Source organism: Sipha flava, unplaced genomic scaffold (assembly GCF_003268045.1).
Source record: "Sipha flava isolate LNK unplaced genomic scaffold, YSA_version1 2_pilon_pilon, whole genome shotgun sequence".
NCBI lineage: Eukaryota > Metazoa > Arthropoda > Insecta > Hemiptera > Aphididae > Sipha > Sipha flava.
The window spans coordinates 2,059,173-2,081,995 of NW_020272972.1; the positions used below are offsets into that span (position 1 = coordinate 2,059,173).

A 22,823-nucleotide genomic window follows, 5' to 3' on the forward strand; every position below is an offset into this window, starting at 1 on the left:
AAATCACAACTAAAATTCAAACCAAATATTTAGGTATAATCTTAGACAAGCGTCTTGCTTGGGGTCCACACCTAAAAACTAAAAGAAATATTCTTAATAATAGACTTTATATATTATTTCCAATTATTAAGTCTAAGCTCTCAATCAATAACAAATTAATAATATAAATAAAATAAAATAATGTTAAAACTCATCTGGGCATATGGCATTCGAATAAGGGAATAAGCCAAGCCTTCCCAAATATATCATATAGGCCTTTCAGTCAATCTCTCTTCGTTAAATATAATCTACACTATAATATCAAATAACATCTGCATTTATTACTATAGTAATAAATTTAAAAAGTTTTTTTTACAGCTAAATAATACTATAAAAATTTCACATCAAATCAATTAAACACAAAAATCCACTAGTATCCAATTTAGTGAATTCATACCAAATAATCTTTCCTCTCACGCTGGTTAAAAAGACACTGGTGTTGAGATCTCTTTCATCCTGGCTTGAATTAATAAACCAAATAAACTTCTCTCCCCCCCAAGTTAAAATTTATCCACTTTGGTGGACTTCCTTCGAGATTTCATGATCTCGTAAATTGAATTATGTATTACCGAATTTACTTATTATAAAATAATATTATCAATTTTAAATATACTTTTATTTTAATAAATAAATAAAATAAAATATTTATATTTCTAAGATTCAATTCACCTGTGTTAATTTTTATTATTATTTTTTATAAACATTAGCATAACAATATAAACGAAGAAATAAAAATACTCCTGATACATAATACAATGGAAGTACATTCTGAAGATAATTATATGATAATTTACGAGCACAATACAGTAGGAGGAATAAAATATTAAAAAAAAATAATATCAGGGAACGATTTATTCATTAAATCGAAAAAACTGAGTTCAAATATATTCCTGTTTCTATTAAAGGGCTATAATACATTATAATCATATTTTGAAACTATCACAATAGAAGTGTTAATCTTCTTAATGTTTGTCTGTTTTTTTTCCATGGAACATTTCTATATGAAAATCTTATTATCATATATCATACTTAACGGTGTTAAAAATCGTCACGGAAACGTTTACCTTGCGCATTCTTGTGTACATAAAATTGCGCCGCGGGACTCTACGTATTCCACCGAAATCATCTTCCAGCAGCGCAGACTGGATGTAGGTCAGATTCCAACGGTGAAAAAATAACGTTCTCCTGCGCGGTATTTGTTATCGTCACACCCTATGAAAATAACGGGCACTCATTTTTTCCCCCAACTTATTGGTGCTCACAAAGCGGTATTTTTCTGCAAAATATCGATGCGAACACCTGAGCCACAGGCCACACGCAAAACTTTCACAGGAGGCTTATATGCAACACCGTTTTGACACGTCCTATAAACATGAGGTGTTAAGCATTTGAAGCACACAGATAGTTAGTCGGTCCTGGGAGCTCTGGTCGTTGTAGAGACCACCAGTTACGAGGGCGGAACACGATTCGCCAAAAAATGATCCTGTTCGTTTTACCCGGGTACCTGTTTCGTCCGAATTGTGTAATTATAAGATTCCCATTTCACCAAGATTAGTTTAGAAAATGTTTAAATGAAGTTGGCAACGGTTCAGTAAAATATTTTACTTAAGTAAACGGCAAAAATAAATTGTACTAAACAAGCTTCTGATCCCGAAAAGACGAATGTTATAAAACCTGTAATAATTTAATTCAAAATAAATATAATTTATGTATAATATCATATATAAAATTGATAACAAATAAATTATAATACATAAGAAATTCAGTCGTTATCGAATCTAGGTCGAGCAAAACCTGTAAAGCGCATACCGACATTTTTTTTTTATAAATATTATAGAGTATTTGAACAAATTTGATTTTTTAATAATTCGTTTTAATAAATATTATGGACTCAATTTTAAATTTGTGAAATATAACATTTTTGTGAACTGAAAAACGATTTTCTTTTTTTTTTAAAGCAAATAGTATCACCTCCTCGTGGTGCTCTCTGGATAACGCTAAATTATACTCAAATATTACAATATTATAAAATTTAAAATAAAAGTATATTACAATATAATATAATTTAAATAATCATTGCCAACTTAATTTTAAATTTATTTAAAATAGTCCGTACGAAACGGGAATCTTACAAAAATAAAATTTGGGTGAAATGGACTACGTTCAGTAAATAAACCGTTTGGAGAGGGATCGTAAGAACCGTGCAGAGTCCCACACTTTCAACTCAATTAAATTTTGCTCAGATCATATTTTTTATCTAGATATAGATAAGCTACCTGAACTCAACATTTATCTCGATAAAGAAGAGGTATTTTGTTTTTGCATATTATTCTTAAAATAAAATTTAGTTAAATATTACTTATGTATAATGTTATTTATATAATATCGTAGGTATATAAAATAAATTGCCGCGGAATGTATAATGTTAAATTTTTTCTCGCCGCAGCTTACATAAAACCAATACACATATGTTCTGGTTTTTTGATTTTCGTGGGCTGCTTTAACAACGATTTTTAACAAATAATAAATAACGACGGACAGTTTGATATAGTGATCACTTTATCCATTTAAAATGTATTTCAGGCGAACAAAAAGTGCTCATGGTTGTGCGCGGATGGGTTAATATAATATAAATATAAATATTAACTTTCTTGCGATTTCGGGGAAAAGATTTCATTTCTTCCCTGTCCATCCCAATACGCGTGTGTGCGTACAACCATAAACCAAACACGCGTGCACTGCAGTTAGAACGTCAAATGATATTATGTTCACTGTAATTTATGTCGTTGATGGCACTCGCGTACGGTCGGCGCTGCGCGAAAATATATTATTTCTCTCGTGCTATTATTATTATTATTATTATTACTATAATATTGTGTTTTAACACGCACGCCGGTTTGCGATCGGCAAAACATAACGTTAACATGGTAGACGGTAATAAAATTCGGATCTCCACAAGCCTACGCACGGCACATGTACAATCTTGGCGTAGAGCATCTCGATGCGGCTTTATACACACATATGTGCTAGAGACGTCCTGAGCAGAAAATTGATTATAAACCGGGTACCGAGTATTAGCCAAGTAAAAATGCAGTGGTACCGCCGGGTACTGGGTAAGGACTGAGTCTTAATTATCACATAAATTACTCGGCTATCGGGTAATCGGAACACTTTTAATTTATATTGTAGCGTGCCGTCAGTTAAGCAGTTAAAAATAATATTAAAGTAACGATATCGCGCCTCCTTATCATCATCGATAACATAATATCACAGTATTGATTGAATAATAAAAAAAAAAAAAATTCAAATTATAAACAGACGACAAGCGAGTAATGGGTGTTAGTCGATGTTGAATAATGTATTATAATTTCAGATTGTTACATAATATAATTCATTAATAAACACGGGACTTATTTTTCGAATTCATAGAAAAAAACAACATTTATACACAATAATAACCAGATATGTGAAACGGTTCTTTAATCCTCACCGTACCAAAATAAATTATAATTCGTAACCAAGGATTTTTCCTGTTACATAAAATGATGTGCATATTTCTTTGCACAGATTATCAAGCGGATACCAGATAAGAACCTAGTCAAAATTCAGTGTTACGCCGGGCACCGGGTAAGAGCCGGGTCTTAATTATGACATCGAGTAATTGCCGGGTACCCGGAACATTTCTAATGTACATAATATACGTATAGACATTTAAATACCCAACGTCCGTTTGCGCGGCGTTCGTTCACGTAAGCACGACTAGGGTATGGGTTGAAGAGAAAACTAACGTCCTAAATACGTTCATATTAAAAATAATGAATCGCAGAATGTTGCGCGTTTCGTATTGAGATAATGTCTAATCCTCTGTTTCTACAATCTCAATACACGAAATGATCATCAGGTTTGAAATTATTCTCGTTATTTTCAGGTGTACACGCTTTACTGAAAGATATAAAAAATGCGAAACCGCTCCTACAGCGGAGTGGTGACACCTAGTGAGTGGTGACAAGTTTTGTCGGCGTATAAATCGGCGGTTGGTGGTGCGGAGGCGTAGTCCCTGCGGGTCTTGGTGCGTCTACGCTCGTTTTTTCGCACGCGTGATCATTCGATCGCGTACGAGCACCGTGACTCGTGACGTTCGCAAACAGTTTGAAGGTGCGATTCCTTAGGACGCGTCTGTAGACGCGTGACTGACGCGGCGCGATTTGAATTTTTGCGACGCGACTGAGTAGGTATTCCGTACAACAACAAAACGCAGTGGCAAGAGACGCGCGGCAGGTATATAATCTGCATTGCAATCATAAGACATTGATAGTAAATCAAATAAACGGTATCAAATTAACAAGTCGACGATAGTCGGTCGCGCGTCTAGTGCGTTTTGACCGCCTACCAAGCGGTCGTCAGTCGCGCGGCGGTGATGGGAATAGGTTTCGTTTAAAAATAGGAAAAACGGTTAAAATGAGAGTCGCGCTGCGTCAGCCGCATCCATAGACGCGCTCTAAGGATTCGCACCTTGAAATGGGTATCGTCGCGGGTACGTTGGGCGCGCGCGAATACGCTCCGATGAGAACGTCTATAGCAGCGATTCTTAACCTTTTTGAGTCCGCGACCCCCTATAAAGTTACCATATGGTCTAACGATCCTTTTGTAATGTGAGCATTGAAAAATATTACAAACTGCTATTATTGTATTTATTTGTTTATATATTTTACAAAAAAAAGTATATTATAAAAGCCGATTGGCGATGTTGGCGACCCCCCGGTCGAGAATCGCTTGTTTATAGAGCACCGGTGCACGCGTTCGCGGACTTAAAATACGTATACACGTGTATATAGGTTCGCGCACGCACATTTAGTCGATAACGAACGATTGTCATGTGTTGTGTTTTTTTTCCGCCACTCGTTAGGCGAGCGTATCGATTGCGTTTCTTAGAATTTTTTTATATAATTTATCGGTAATTTTGTCATTTTTTTTTTTTTTTTTAGATTCTGAACGCAGTGATGGAATCTATTGGTTTTACAATGATGTGTGTTTTTTTTTTTTATATATATATTTTTGTGTCTGTCAGCACGTTTTTAGGCAGTAAAAATGCTTCGATCTTCTTAAATCCAACTTTTCTGAAAGGAAAGTGAATGTAGATGATACTTTAGCAAGTCAAAAATCAAACTTTTTCATTACTTTTTAAAAACATCGAAAAAAACCATAAAAAAATTACAAAAAAAACGGGAATTTATACGCAAAACCACGTTTTGGCAAACTATATTTTTTTTAAATACTCCAACTCAAAAACAAAAAACCGCATACACTTGAAATTTTCACCAAATATTTAAATTAGCGTTTTCTATATATGGTAACGTTTCGAAGTATTTTGAATTTTTTTGACTTATTTATATACAATTTAAATTTTCAATTGTTCTCAGTTTTTTTTTTTTTTAATATCTATAAAAAAATTTGGCTGTCCAAATCTCTTGAAAATTTCATACAAGGTTCATCATAAATTATACTTACTGTAACTAAAAAAAATTGGAAATCGTTTCACACAAAATTTTTTTATAAGCACATAAAGTCCAAATTTATATGAAATAAGTCAAAATAGCGATAATTTGTATGTTATTTTGTAGTTAAAAATTCATAACATTTTTCTCTTTATACTTAAAGTGTAAAATTTTAACACGAGGTAATCCATAAGTTATTCTTCTAATAACTTCAAAAATACTTCTACCGGACTTTAAGGAAAAATTTTTATGACCGTTTGAAATTTAAATTATTACGAAATTGCATAAAATAACGATTTATCCTCAAAGGATTTTAAATATTTGACATTATTCAAAAAGCGAAAGTCGCAAAAATTCGAAACTTTTACTAGTTATTAAGTTTGACATTTTATTTAAGCGTATTTTTTTTTTTTAATATTATACTAATTTTTAAGGAACTTATAGGCATTTGAAATATTCGATTTTTTTCTAATAAAATAATAAGAGCCGTTTCGACTCATTTTTTGTTAATTAAATATAGTTATATAGGATATTTATATAGAAATTATATCCAAATAGAAAATTTTTGGATGTCTGCTTTCTATATATAAGATTATTATAATATAATAATATTTTTTCTATATATATCTAACAAATCATCTCCGTTCAAAATCGTTATTCGTATACAATGATACCTATCACTGCATTAAAATTTAATAAATCTATTGTAATGACCTGCCCTATAAACGAGGTGCAACTCCATCCTCCACTGTACAGCAGAGCGAGGCACATCCGGTTCTTTTTTTTTTTTATCAATATTTTACCGGTAAATGTTGGTCAGCACTGAACTTGGTAGCGGTAATTAACCGGTGTTCGAGCGATATGATTTTCCAAACTTCAGAACTCCAGTAACATAGATGCATTCCATATGACTGTATTATAATATATCATTCGGAGCGGCGTCGTGAAATTGGAAGCTAAAAAAATTTAGGTTAACAATAAACCTGTAATAAACGTTGATCCGAGCACCTGACGACAACATTTAGTGTGTTTTTTTCTTCAGATTTTTCACTTGATTTTCAATAGTTATCGCGCTTACTTCGAGAACAGGTAATTAGTATACAACGCAAGTCAACCAAAAATTTAATGCAATACCTTTTTAAATAATAATATTTGTTTTTTTCCGGAATTATAGTTGTTTATTATATGTAACAGCGGCAAATTAAAAAAACATCATAACTTTCTACTTGTTTGAATTTTACCATAAAAAAAAGGACTAAAAAATAAATTCAATACCATAAAGATTTTTAATATATTAATAATTAATCATAAATAGAGCTAGAATTATATACTAAAATAATATATTTTGTAATAAGTTTTGAACTTTAAAAATGAGGCACTAAACTTGTTTTCGATTTTATCTATAACCAAGATGAATATTATTATATTATTTTTACTTACAAGTATAGATAAAATAATTATTTTTGGTTTTTTGAATCTATATCATTCGTGTGATCTATATTTAATCGCGTTTACAATAGTTATTATTTAGAAGGTACTTTATAGTTGGAAAATATCATCAAATTATCGAAAGCCTAAACGAAACTAATTCAATAAAAAATGTCCAACAAAACAATTATTGGTGTGGAATTAATAGTTTGTAAAATAAAATAACTGAATAATATTGGTATAAAATTATATTATCTAAAGAAATATTACGATTTTGATTTTTACTGTTCCATTTTATCGTAGTCGTAATATGAATTTGAAATTATGTCTCAAGTCTCCTTATGATTTAACATAATATTTTGATCTTTATTAATATTTAATTCAACTGAGTTAAAGCGAAAAAATAAAAAATAAATTTATTTTTTAACTAGTAGCATAAAATATGTAGTTTATTGTTGGTCCAAAACCCTGATATTGGAAGGAATTGATTATAATAACCGAACCTATAATAAATACAATTTATTTGTAAATTGTATTATGTAAATTGAATTATTATTAATTTATCAATGTATCAAAATACAAATCAAGCTTTATTTTATTTGGAATGCGATATTGAACTATTTTATATGTTATATCATAGTATTTCTTAAGTGAATATGTAATAAAATATTTAATATCGGACATAAACATACTATATTTTGTTTGCAACGAGTATTACTATTTTTTATACATTATTATATTACTCAAAGGTCAATCGAATAAAATCGAAACAAAAAATAGTCATAAATGCTTAAAAAAAACATAATTTAAAGTATAAACTTACAAGGATCGTGATACACAAATAGCATTTTTAGAACACTAGATAAAAATTAAAATTCAAATAAATGTTTAAAAATGTTGAAAACTATAATTTATAAATATATACACACACACATATATGTATTAACGAAATATAATATACATATTACTATAAATACGTATTATGATTCTTTAGTTGAAAACTCTAATGAAATATAACATTGTATTTGGTATTGGTGCATACAACGTTCTGTGGTTTGATTAAGTTATTCTATCATTTGTAAAAGCTAAAAACAATGTGTCAGTGTTTCCAATTCTTTTTTTCTGAGCTATATATGTGGTGAAAGGAAGAAAGGGTCAAAAATATAAAATTATCTCATCATTCGACGAAACAAGAAAAGTTTACATTTTAGGGTTAGGTTGCGAGAAAAATTCAATTGATATTGGTAAGAAAAAAGTGTAAATTGATTTAACTTTTTCTTATCATCAAGACGATGGCGAAAATTTATTACACGAAAATCTTGTCTCGCATCTTGGGTACAAAATTTAACTCTTCGGGGACCACTCCGAATTGAAAAACAATTTTAATACTGCCCTGCTGATATGATACACACACACACATATTAAATGATGATAGAACACTAAGACATGGCAATATCTTAAGATTTTCATGAAGACATTACTAATAATTTCATGAAAGAAACATTTAGTTTTCTAAAACCATTTTGGTACTTGGAAAATATTTATTCTCGATACATATTTTATTTATTAAAAACTTATTTTAGATTTTCTTTTTGAATTCGCGTTGAGTTTACTTATTTTATAGACATGTAAGACAGTGTAAATTTATATTTTATGTTAATAATGTTTTGTTGCAATAAAATAGTTTTTATCTTAATTAAACATACTTAATGTATATTTTAATTATATTTTATTGCAGGTTTTTGAATCTACATAATTTTTAAAATGATAGAATCCAAAAGAGACCACTGTAAAAAAAATCATTCGATAAACTACCATAATGAACGTATAAATAAGTAATATTTAAAATTAATAAGATAATTAAGTTTGTATTCATATAATATTATAAGCAATTAGACCATTACTATTTATTTTTAAATTTATGCATAAAAATGTTATGCAACAGTTCTTAATGGATCGATTACATTTATAGGTGAAGAGAATTATCATTTTGAGCTGCTGGATAGAATTTATCAAATATTTCCAGTCAAAAGAAAGGCAAACAACTTTTCTCTTTCTATAGATATTAATTTTCGTGATATGTTCACTACTTATTTATATATATATATAATCGAATCTTTATTGAATTTTCTACTTATTTTGCAGGAAATGTATTTTTTTAGAAAGGTAAGGGGGTATAATACGCAGCATTTCAATTACTGATAAATTGGCATTATAAATGGTTTTTCTACCATATTGTTTACTTACAGAAAGATGATCTGATTTTGTCCACTAATGAATGCTTTTGCTATAAGTATTACGTTATACTTGGAGGAAAATTAAAAAAAAAAAAATAGTTTTATTTCTAGTTATTTCTAATAAATAACAATAACCTTGACTAATTAATATTTCATGAACACACATTTAATGGTTCTGTAAATAATAATTATCATTTAAGAAAAAATACATAAATACCAAAAAGACCTACTGTTGGGTCTCTTGGCTATATATTAATTAAGACATTTTAATAAAAAAAATGAATAACATTTTGTAAATACATGAGTTTAAATGACACGTCTATTTCTTTTTTCATTTATTTATTACACTGAATATTAGCCGAAAATACAAAGCTCATCGGATTATTTGTGATCATGAGATATTTTGTGCTGCCACAATTAATCATTGTTTAAATATCTTACTCCATTTATTGATAATTTTTTATAAATTATGTAGAGATGTGGTAGTTTTTCTACAAATATGTTTAAACAAAATCAAACAATAACTGAACCTGCAATAAAATGCAGATGTGCAATGCACATTGCACACACAAGGTATTGAACGGTTGGTTTTAAATTATTTCAAAATAATTTTGTTTTATCGGATTTATAATCTGGTTTTCGTCTAAATTATATATTGACTGGACATAAATATAACGAAAAACATTGCAATAATAACAATCGATTTGTTAAAATTAAATGTGTGAATATTATTAAAACAATAAATACATTATTATCGTTGGTTAAATTTTAATACTTAAATGAAACGATAATATAGTAATATAATATATTTGATTAGGTGTTATATGATAATATGTCTTAATTAATCTTATATATGATGTATTATTATTATTATTTTATTGTATTAATATTGAAAATAATGTTATCAAAAAATTGAACTTAATTCTGTGAATATACATAAATGTGATCTATACTGCAACTATACACTTGAAAATCGAATATCAACGTATCAAAAAAGTACTGATACGATAATATATAAAAATAAATAATATCTACACCTTTCGGATAGCCAAATAATTGTTTATGCATAATTTTATTATTTTATTATTTTATTATTAAGCAGTTGATAAAACTCGATTGAAGAGTTGACCGTAATAAGTATAAAATATCATGACCATTACATGAAACAACAATATTGCGAAAAAATAATTTCAGCGTGTTGAATCGGAGTGAATATATCGCGAAATATTTTCATATTTTACGAAGTATTTAAAAGCCATTTATATCATCAACCAGGAAATACCAGGATATACCAGGAAATCATCAACTATTCGTGAAATTGTCAATTTCACCGAGTGGTCACATATACAGCATACAGCACAGAGAACCAGTAAAATATGTACCTCGACGTTACATTGCCCTTTTAATTCGACCAATTCAGTCAGTTCTGATTTCTCAACACTTCGCGCGTCGGTGCATATGATGGTGGTAATATTTCTACGGTTGTAACGAGACAGCACAGTCTCATGCATATGTCGCGTGTGTGCGTCTCGCCTTTACGGAGCGCTAACGATTTACGAAATCGATGTTATCGATTAATCTGTTGACAATCAACAATAACAGTAAACAACCCGTCAGTGCGGTCGGGTTGTTTATTATACTTATAAGATTATCAAGACACAGCGTGGCGGTCGTGGCCGTTTGTTATGCCCGCACGTTATTCCTATTGCACTGTATGGCGTTCGCGGACAACGCTGGTAACTGGAAATAGAACATTCTTGTGCATAAGATCGACGAAATGGACCAACAATCGACTTCCCTCCGACCCCTAATGCAACGGTCCACCGGACATACGAATACGGTTGTTACACGTATAATCTAGTGCACGGACAATCAGACCTTTTCCCCTGCTGCTCGAGTACAGCGAAGATCGTCGTCCACTTCGGAAACCATCAGGAGCAGTCAAGGATCCGTCGCACCACTGGTCAAGTGAGCCGTTGCCGTCCGGGTTTGAACGAGCCACCGCCAGGAGGAGTGCCCGCTCGACATCTGTATCCGGGATTTCCTGACGTCATTAACCTGTTGGCATTACACGGAACGTTTCCGTGGTTCGCCGCACTATTGTATCCCTGCCAACTGCGTGTCGGTGCGTACCAGACAGTCGTTCGACGCTGCCATGGGTTACGCTATGTTTTATCGTAGCATACTGTGAGTAGCACGTTGGCAATAGTGTAATTTTCCTAGTACGTCCACTGACATCGCAGCATTGTGAGTAGCCAAAAATATTATCTGAGTGCTGTGCATCTTTGTGAACTCGGTAAAGAGTAATGTTTATTGTAAATGTTTACTTATGCATATCTGATGTGATTCTTGATATGTTTTGAGATGAATATTTATTATTATATATATTGTTAAAACCATAAACATGTTTTTACTATACAAATAAACTCAACAAAATTAAGAATGCGTATATCGACATCACGTTTTGTTACACGGTGAAATATTTCGTGGAATAATCTAATACGTACTTCGGAGGCTATTCCATAATGGTTACGGGTTTTCAAGGACCGCCAAACGACTTCAATAAGTAACGCTACCGCGCAGATGACGGACGAAAAATATCGTATAACGATAATAATATACTTCTTAATAATTTATGATGCTAACCTACCCATAGTGGTGTGTCTGCGTTTGATGTATTATTTTCGAATGTCTTATTAACGATCTTGTTGTTCCACTGGCACAAGAAAAGGTACTCATTATTTTCATCGTCGCAATATTATGTTAATCACAATACGCTATATTTCCATTACGCTCGTCTTGTTCCCGTGAACACCCGACGTCTCCTTTCGTCCATTCTTGAAACATTGCTCGAAATCGTCATAAATTATTACCCGAAATGTATAAACTATTTTCACAATAGACGCAATGCTTATAAGATCGTGAATATTTTTACTCGTCGGCTGGAAAATGCGCATTCTCTTGTTGACGCGCGTTCGTGGCAGCTGTAAGAGTATACAAAATTCATATGACTTTGACATGCTTGTAAATATAATTAATTTGATCAGATAACTGATCCGAGTTAAGTGGTATATCTGTAATGTATCACCGCGTTATGACTCACTAAAAACGAACGGTTTACCGGTTTAAAAAAAATATAAAAGGTTAATAATATTAAACGTCCACGTGAAATGGATCCAACAGATATTAAAATCATATTTTTCGATATTTCTATTAATACAGAAATGACGCACAACGTTCACGGATGAAAATGAAATAATGCTGAACTACTTGCAGTTATTTAAAAACATTATATATCAGCTATAGTGTCAAACAAATAACAATGTGTAGACAGAAAACAAACAGACGTTTAAAAAATATTCGTGTGACCTTAGTATGCTTACTAAATAACCATGAGGCGCTAGAATGAATATTGAGCATTTTTCCATGAGTACAAAGTTCGTAAAACATCTAATTCGATCCAATACATAAAACTGTGAATTCAAAAAATCACAATCCAAAACTAGATGATTCTGTCGATCAATATAAGTTTTCATATAAATCTTGTTCAACAATATTGGACGAGTATAATGATTATGTTAAGTTTTGAAAATGTATTGGTTCTTGGTTTTCAAAAAATTGCAATTTACAAATTACAACCACCACCTAACATGTATATATCTTTTAATATTGTAAATGTGTCGTAAAAATGATTTTTGAGATTCGATAACTGAAATCTCCTTAAGTTAAAAAAAAAATTTTACTGTATTTATGCACATGTTGTGATGATATATTTTTCACGTTTTTCACAATATTTCTACTAATTCAAACATCTTTCGGAAAAATGCACTTTTCATACGTTATTTATTTAATTATACATTTAAACTGAAATAGTGTTTATTTATATTTTTTTAATAATACAGTAATATTAAAATTTGAAATCTTATATACAATTAGGTCATTTGTAATAACGTACCTAGTTAGTGTTATATTTAACATAAATATGTGTGCACGCATTATTTTTTAATTTTGAATAGATTATTTATTTAATATTTACACGCGAACCAAAATAAGTACTTAAAAATATCCATAATAGCTTTTATGGCCAAAATAAGGTTGTTTTTTTCGACAAAGTAAAAATGGTTAATTATTCGCAGAGTATTTAATACAACAACATATAATATATAATTATATGCCAAAAAAAAACATAGTGCATTTAAAAAGCTCTTATCACATACATAAGTAGTGTTAATCATCGAACCTTGGTAACATTTGAATATAGGTAAAATAAATGTACAATAAATGTAAGTTTCGAAATTTGGTTACGAAAACATTATACCTAAAGTATCATGTGTTTTTAATGATTTTGATCAAAAACAGTCTGTATTTTTTTAAACAGATCGTGTAGCAATAGGATTTATGTAAATCATGACTTCAAAAAAAAAAATAACGAAAACAATAAATAACACGTCTCAGATCGAACAAACATTCGAGTTAGTTTAGGTTAGCACAGGTTGACTGTACGGATTACACTTAACTTCCATGGTTCTACTGAATCCAATCTCTAGTATTAGCGCCAGCGTTTTGAATCAAAAATTATTTACGACCTACACAATCAAATTTACATCGTTACCGCGTGACGCTCCAAGAAAATAATGTAAATATCCATATCGTAGATTATAATTTATTCATACTTAATACCCCGATGACAGTGATAAACGTTTGTACTTCCGACAAAGTGAGTTAATTCGATGTTTATATGCGTTATCTAATAGCGTATTACTTAAATGGCTTACGACGTACTACAAAAGGTTAGAGTAAAAGTACTTCAGGTAATCATACTTGTAGACCAAGGAAAAGCACTGTCACCTACGTATTGTTTAAAATTAATAAACTTTCACATGTAATGTTTATTTAAATTCAATAGTAAAGGACAGTAATCGTAATAAAATTACCATATTATTGAACTGTCTATTTTTCTTCGTCGACTTAATGGACAATTCTATACTGCTTTCAAGTAACTAATATTTAAGTTCTCAGACATTTTTAGTCAGATTATCAAGAATGTTTGTTTTTAACATTTCCATTTAATATAGTTTTAATTTTTCTACAATATCATTAAATTAAATACCCCATTTAATATTGACTGGAATGGATTTCTAAAGTATTAGTTGGTACCTATATAAACATGTCTTCGAATAATTCTCAAAGCACTATAATTTGACACTAACATGACAATCCACTGAGACCTAAAGATCACAGATATCATTCGAATCCACCTCAAACAATTACAATAGATTTTACTCAAAAATAAAATCCAATATAAACCTACTCATCAACCTTTAAAAACCCTACCAGAATATCAAATTTTTAATTCGTCTTATACGAAACTGGTCTTTTGTAATTAAAGCTAATCGATCTTATGTTGGCAGCTATACGTCTTCCTGGTTGAGCAATCAAGTTTAATGTATTCTCTCGTACAATAAAATTACTTTTTGATTATATACTGTATCAGATTGTAAATATTTAAATAAAATAATTTAAAATTTAAAATGCCTGTATGATATAAGTTTTTTCTTTAGTCGCTACAGGTTTCTATTCTCACTTTGACGTCTTATACAATTACGTGATTTGAAGTAACTTAAATGTTTTTAAATTATATTTCGAGCGAGGCTCAGTTTACCTGAAACTTTCAAGATTTGTTAAAAACTAGTTCATTTGTTTAATGCTTTAATTTCTTCAAAGTTTTTCTAAAGCTATTACATGACTTGATATTTAATACACAAATATACACATTAAAAATCGATCATTATAAAGGTGATGTAAAATATATAGTCATTTTTTTTTCTTTTATTCTAAATGTATTGCCTCAACAAATTTTAGCTGACATAAAACCATTTTTTCTTGTTGTAATCGATGGTTCACTATCATTAATTTTTTCTTGATATGTATACTTAAAATTTTACATAAAAACTGTAATTTTAGTGGCAATATCACTTTAGTTCTGGAACAAGACAATAGAAATCAGGTTTTTTGGGATTTGTCACACCTCTAATAAAATAAGTTAACACTAGTTCCTGCTGATATAAATCAGTTCAGCCGTTGTCAAACGTCTGTATTTGTTTCATCATAAAGACATACATCCCATTGTAACTGTATACTAATAGTCCGAATTAGACCTGACACCCCATGATGGATGTAGCTTGCTCACTCGAATAACCCATCTGTATCTAAAATTATAGTGAAAAACTTATTGTTTATATTTTTCCGTCACATTTTTAAACATAAAAACCAAAATATAAATCCTAATCACTCAAATTCATTGTTTTCCTTCTCATTATCCAATAGTCAATAACTAGTTATTCGTAAACATCGTCATAAAAATTACTAATTAGAACAATATATTACTCCATATATAACCATTACTATATATATATATATATATATATTACATATAAAGTTATACATTACATTATGATTTATGAAAAAAATAAAAAGGAAATTTATTAAAAAATATTAAAAAAAAAATAATTTTAACACGAATGTAAATTGTTTTATATTTTTTAAATACATTACATTTTAAATTACTTCACATAGAAGCTACACATTTTATCATTTTTAACTATAATTTGACAATATATTTTGAGATCATAGTTCTATTTTGATAGACTTATTTAAACAAAATGAGTAGTTGATAAAAATCCTTAGACTAATCCCTGATTATTATTTCTTTCATTGAGCAATATTTAGCAATCATTAATAATCGATAAAAAAAAAATAAGCAATGACTATGAAAAAAAAATTACTTGGTATTTATTTTATCAACATATCTATTAATCTTTTAATTCCTTATTTTATTGTATTTTTTTAGTAATAGTTTATTAAATTGATAATTTACTCGTATAATACAAATTTTTGTATATTTTTAGGACATAAAATTATTTATGTAATTATTTCAATTTATTTCTATTATTGGCCTAGGTATAATCGATATAATTCCTAGCCTCAACTATAATGCAATAAAATTATGATTAAAAATATTTAAACCGTTATAGAAATTCAGTTTTATCAAAATATTTTGAAAAACTTACAATATGTGTCTTCTATTAGTTTGTCAATTGTATCTTGCTTCAGTTTTGAATTTCTTTTGCCCATGCTTTCTTTTTCTTATCCACACGTAGGCGTAAAGTACCAATCTCCTTGCATCTGTTGTTACTAGATTGTAGTCTCGTTACTAAAAAATCAAAACGCAAATTGAAGTTATTTAGTGTATAAATGTTATACACTTTTTAAAGTAAATTTTGAAAAACCATGTACCTATGGGATTTTTATGTGGAGAATAGGAAAATAAAACACCTAGCTTAATGATTTTATAGTTAAAATAAAAATTTTGGTATTTATAATTATTTTTATATTCCAAAATTTAATAAGCATAAGAAATTAATTGATAGTTTTTAGATAGTTTTTTAAATGTATTTTTTTTTAACTGCTATTTTAGAAAAGTACATGTTTAACAAATCTGAATTTTAATTAAAAATTAAAAATATTTAATTATTTAAACCAATCATCCGTGAATAAAATAAATAATCAATTCAATGCCCATTCAAACGTAGCATTATTGAAATACGAAAATTTTTACCGTATTATTCATTTATTTTATTTTTCATTTATGGAATATAATAAAAAAATAACTAGAATAAATCCATTGCTTCTAGTATTGTTTTTAATTAATACATATGATATTACAATAATTTGAAGGTATATTAAATTGGAATATTCTAATTTTTCACTTAATTTTAACAATTTTATAAACATTTTAATATTATTAAATAGTAAAATAAATAATTAATAATGAGGTGGCCATAAATATACGATGGTTGAAGTTTAATGTAGTTACCATGACTTAACTTGATTTTGTTTATAACAAGACCATTTGTTCCTAAAAAATTCGATTTCAAAAAAAATAAGCTTAGTCGTTAACACGAAAAAACTCATTAATATATCAAAATACAAATGCATGTTTTGATAGTTTTATCATATTTTCTCAAATTCAAGTTTTCTGTTCAACCATATGCTTGTAAACTTTTTTCGTATTTAGTATTAAATCACCTAATAATATTTTAGATTTATGGAGTATTTTGATTCTTTTGATATAATAATAAAATATAAAATATGATACAAAAATATTAATATCCTGCTTTTTTTTAATTATTTTTTTTATTCAAAAAAAATATCAGTTTAAAAAAACATTTTTTTAGTGTATTATTTATTGTGCGCATGTTATAAATATAGAAAAATAATGATTTACTTAGTTTAAAGCAGGTTTTTTTTAAGTTTAGATTGCCAATACTGAGGGAAAAAATGTAATATGATTGATCGTATACACACGTCCAGGCTTTAAATATAATCATATTTTTCTCGAAACAAATATAATAACCAAACAGCAATAAATAAAAATAAAAAAATTAATTCAAATTGCATTTTATATTCTTTAATCTTGTAGTATAGATGTAAAAAGGATCTTCATAAATGTAAAATTAAATTATTTTGTCAAATGCATGAATAGTTGAATGATCAAAGTCTTAACTTTTTTCTATAATCGGGTTTATTTTTGATTGCTTGAAGTTCTAACGATTTGTAGTTTTTTCTTGACAATTTAGATTTTACTATTGTATAATGAAAAATAACGTAAATATAAATATCAATTAACGAAACAGAATTCAACGATTCATAAAAGTATACTGTATCAATAAATTGTATTATGATTACGAAAGCGAAAAGAGAAGTAAAAAATAATTAATTTATGTTATTTACACCTAATAATTCTTAATAATATTTCAGTTAATGAGATTTAAAAAAAAAAAATTATATTAATTAAATGTTTAAAAAGTTGGACATTACCGCTATTTATATTCAACATTTTTAAGTCTTAAGTACAAGACATCTTAAAAATAATTAAAATTAAATATTTTAATAAATAAGCTGAAGTTATAAATTAATTTGATAACTAAGTTGTTATTGTTCTTTTTTTTTTTTTAAAAATTTTATATACTTTTCAATCATTTAAATTATAAAAATACAGAAAGTTAATAACTTAATTATTCACTTTTTACTAATGTAACAATAATAAGAGTTGAAATTCAGCTATAATTTTTAAAACATTTTAGAAATAGAAATATTTATACTACCGGTTTATTATGTTCACATTACGTTAAAACATGATTAAAAGAATGAAATAAGTATATGATAATCGCAATATCTATGAATATTGTACAAGAACTATTACGTATGCAAATATTACAGCAACGCTAACCTGATTTGGTTTTAGGTAATAAACAATAAATGTGGGCGTACCCGATTTAAACAGGTATATACCGTAATTAACGAAATGAAGTAAGTAAGTTCTTGTTTCTGAAATAATTTATTAGTGTTTCAGTAGAAATTCAAAGTTTCTTGATGAACCAAGTTTACTGTTTGATGTACTACTCCGATTATGGCCCTGACCAAAGCGATGCGTATATATATTTTCTTTAATTTGTTCAAATGCCACCATAACCGGGTTGAAAGTTGATTCGATCGACCCATATTCGATTAGCTTACTGATTACATCGATGATTTAACTAGTTTAAATAACTTATTACGACCGTTTCGCGGTGCCCGGAGTTAAAACTCAAAATATTTCACGATTGAAATATCAGAAGGAACAGGAATTCGTGTACAAATTCGTCACGACCATTATTCCGGGAAGCGATTAATACTATTATTTAGAAAATTAGGCGTTTATTTTAATTTTTTTTTTTTTTAGTCACTAAAAGTTCAATGTTGTTCAACGTTGACGTTACGGACCCGTATGACATTTTTTCCCGCACGGATTTTATTATTCGTGTTGATCGGAGTCAACGGTTTTCGTTACGATACCCCACCCCACCACACCCCGTCGGACGATGGTGATCGTCGACTCGTCGACGCAACGTCGTACCCGTACCGATTCGCGCCGGGGACGAAAAATGAAAATAAAATGTACCTTTCGTTCCGGGAACACGGGATCGGCCTGCAAACGGGTTCGGTTCGCGACGGGACGCGTGGGCCGGATGAACTCGATCGGAATGGTAGCGGCGCGGTGGACGAGACGAGAAGATCGCCGCGGGCTGACGTCGGTCCCTGCACGCGGCACAGCGGTTTTGACACGTTCGCCGTGAGTACGTCGCGTTGGCGCAACAATGCGTGTGGACTGGTGCGCCCGACGGTCGGCAACGGTCGGCTCGGACGGTTCGGCTGCTTGGCGCGCCCTCGCGACTTCCAACCGCCGCCGCGGCCGTGTGCACGTGGCGCGCGACGACGTACCTACCCGACGACGGGAACCGCATCCGCGTCATCCGGTACACCCGACCAACCCGGTGTTCGACGTTTAACGCGTCCGGGGCTCGGATTTCGAAACTCGGATTCACAGACCTCGGAACCGCGGATTACCGGTGTCCGAATTTCGCGTTTAACGTTATGCGTGTATGGCGATTAAGAAATGAACTGATCGCGTCGGCCGTCGAAACTTGTTTGTTGGTCATCATCTGCTGATTACATTTTTAAGGATCTGAATTCCGAGTCCAGAACGGATTTTCGAACTCTGGCGAATCAGGAACTTTTCCGGCACTACGTGTCAGGTCGCTCGAGCGTTTTATCGACGGACGTCGTGGCGCACCGTTGTCGAAACGCACTATGATTGTACCTAGCAGCCGCACTTACGACGACCGCTGGGTTTACGGTTCGTTCGATTTGCTTATCGGGTGCTGTAGGTTATTATTAGATTCATTTGTCGAAGACGGACGAACGTTGTTTTGACGTCCGATCTTGTACGTTTTGCAGTGTTTTTCGCCTGTAGAAGGTGATGTATTATCATCATCTCGAATTAAATTGTTTATACTTAAACTGGAGTAATCATTTTCAAAGCGGTATTCGCGAAAATCGTAACCTCCTCGTCATCCATTTTCATGATAACTGGCGTTGTCCCCCTAGCTATTGTGACCGGAAAAGTAACGTCCGCTAACGAAACGCTCGTGTGACCTTACGCTACAACGTACCCACCACGCAGCAGCCGAGAGACTCCTGGAGAGGTTCGTTTGTCCGACAAACCTTGGACGGCTCGCGAAGGTCGACTGAAATAACGGAAACGGGTTCCCGGAGTCCGCTGTTGTACTTCAGCGTGCTCGCCGATAAGTGCGGCCTGTCGACACGGAACAAACTCCCGACGGCGTCTCCCAATATGATATTCGATGTGATCGTCCCGAGAGCGAACGCAAAAAAAAAAAATTGTCCGCTCATATGCGTCCCGAATTAAAAATTATATCGTTTTATTGCGTGACCCTTTTGCGTTCAAACTCGTTCTGCATCGCGATGCGTTTGTACCGAGCCAACTGTATTGCACCCTGAAATATCGGTTTTCCTTGTTTTCTTCGAAAAAAAATATCGTATTATTAGGTTATTGATAAAACTTTTGTTTTGTTTCTCGTTTGTTTTTTTCTAAAAGAAAAATTATGATTTCAGTTAAAATAGTTTAGTCTTGAAACCACGTTTTATAGCTGCTGATAACCTAAACTGCCTTGTCGTGTTAGTTGATCGTACTATTAGACAACATCGACATACGCAATATCTAATATTAAAGTATAATAAAAACTAGGCGAAACGCGACTGAAGACGTCGTACTCATGTTTTAACGGACCTACGTTTCGACGCGTATTTGATATATCTTCCAATTATCAGTGACATACGTTGTGAGTGTATATGAGCGATTAAAGACATATTATTTTGACGACTGGACACACTCGTGCGGCGCTTGTTTGCAAGACACTGTTTGATTCGATATCTTTGGATCGCAAGTCCTTTTCCGACGTGCCACTTGTAGAAGTATCATTGAAAAACGTACAGTTTGGGGATGTTCGATTCTAGTAAGTAGACGATTATCAAAAGTAAAACACTTGATTACTAAACGAATAAAAAATTGTTTAAACTTTTGTGTTGTGCGTACAGTATTCATTTTTTCAACGCCAAGCATTTTTCGCTAACCCGACGAGTCGTCCATTCATCGTCGGATCGTCACCATTCCTACGCTATTGCATGCGTTCAACTCGAAATCATTTAGAATAAACGACCCCCCCCCCCACCCCCTCGTATAAAGTAATCGTTGTCGAGGCAACGCGTGTATATCTCTGTTTGTAGAGTTGTAGGATGAATGCCTTCGAATGAGAACATATAACAAATTACTTTCAAATATATCTTTTAAAAATTGAACGATTTCCTCGAACCCACCACACTTGCAGACCATTTTCGGTAAAATAATAATTTTTATAATACGGCAGCGTGTACTACCCCATGCATGTCATGTCCATGTGATAACTACGAGTATATCATGTGTACCGTCATTAATATGCATTCATAGGCATACGCATGGTGGTTGCCGGGTGTGCTTGAGCACCCCCCGAAATGTTGTAAATGGAGTCCTACTATGTCTAAGAGTAAGAGGCCCGTCTTTTGACTGATAATGCTCAAATTAAAATATATTTATTCTAAAATTTTTGGTATAAAATAAATTATGTTTTGTAATAGAAAATTTTTCTAAATTTTCGTGTTTATCTTATTATGTTAATACAAGTATAACAGTTAACAAATACGATAAAATATACGATTTTTAATTCACATGTAGTTGCCTACTAGAAACTTTCATATCAATGTGTGAATTAGGTTGTCGCGTCAATCGCGTCCGAATCGGATGCATGGAAGAATATTAAAAAAAACAACCACGCCAGCCTCTCCAAAGTTTCTATATGTGTATTCATCCACTATCAAAACAAAACTTATTTAATTATGACTTACTATAATTTCACATGCTGTAACTTATAGCACCATGTGCGTTCTAGTATAACGCATTCGTGATATGTACGATTCAGTTGTTACCTATTTATACGTAAATTCTTGGCTGTATTAATTATTCACAGTTAAGAAAAAAAAATTTCATTCAAATTTTCTAGTAAAAAACCAACTTTATTCAATTAGCCTAATATGATTAATATCTTTTTAGATTGAATATAAAAGTTGCTCAATTATAATCAAAATCAGCCAATCGTAATGTCTAATCAAATATTTAAAAATCAAAACGAGCCAATAATTTTTTGTTAATTCAAATAATGTATTATTCACTATAAAAAAAAAATATTGTTTAATAGACGCTCTTTTTTAAATATTATTATTTAATTATAAAACAAAATTTATTAGTAAATTATATTTAAATAATCACAAAAAATTAGCTAGATCTGCATTTTTTTTTATTGTTGAATTAACCATATTAAGGTTTTTAAATTAATAAAAAGTTATTAAAAAAAAAGTTTCTTAATTTTTTTTATTAAATTTTGTATTTACGTAATTCAAATGGATTTATGATAATATTTTATAAAAGTAGATGACATTTATTTTAAGTATAAAAATAAATGTATATAAATATTTTATGGTTTTTCTTCATCAGTTAGGTATTAGTTAGTTATCAGTTAAATTGTGTGTAATATTTTCATAAAGCACTTAGCTTGTTGAATATTTAAAATAAGGTTATTTTTATATTCAAATTTAAAAAAATACTATCTAGGAAAAAATAAAATAAAAT

At 30.5% G+C, this 22,823-nt stretch overlaps 1 protein-coding gene across 1 annotated transcript in view; it reads right to left on the minus strand.

The window, feature by feature from the left end:
- Positions 1–19,440, minus strand: part of LOC112686155 (frequenin-1) — a 176,647-nt gene extending 157,207 nt beyond the window's left edge. The window contains exons 1-2 of the mRNA XM_025558338.1: positions 19,203–19,440; positions 16,270–16,412 (exon numbers count right to left, since the gene is read on the minus strand). Of these exons, the coding sequence (XP_025414123.1) occupies positions 16,270–16,333 (64 nt within the window). The 5' untranslated portion in view covers positions 16,334–16,412; positions 19,203–19,440. The remainder of the gene's footprint in view (positions 1–16,269; positions 16,413–19,202) is intronic.
- Between the last annotated feature and the right edge of the window lie 3,383 nt (positions 19,441–22,823).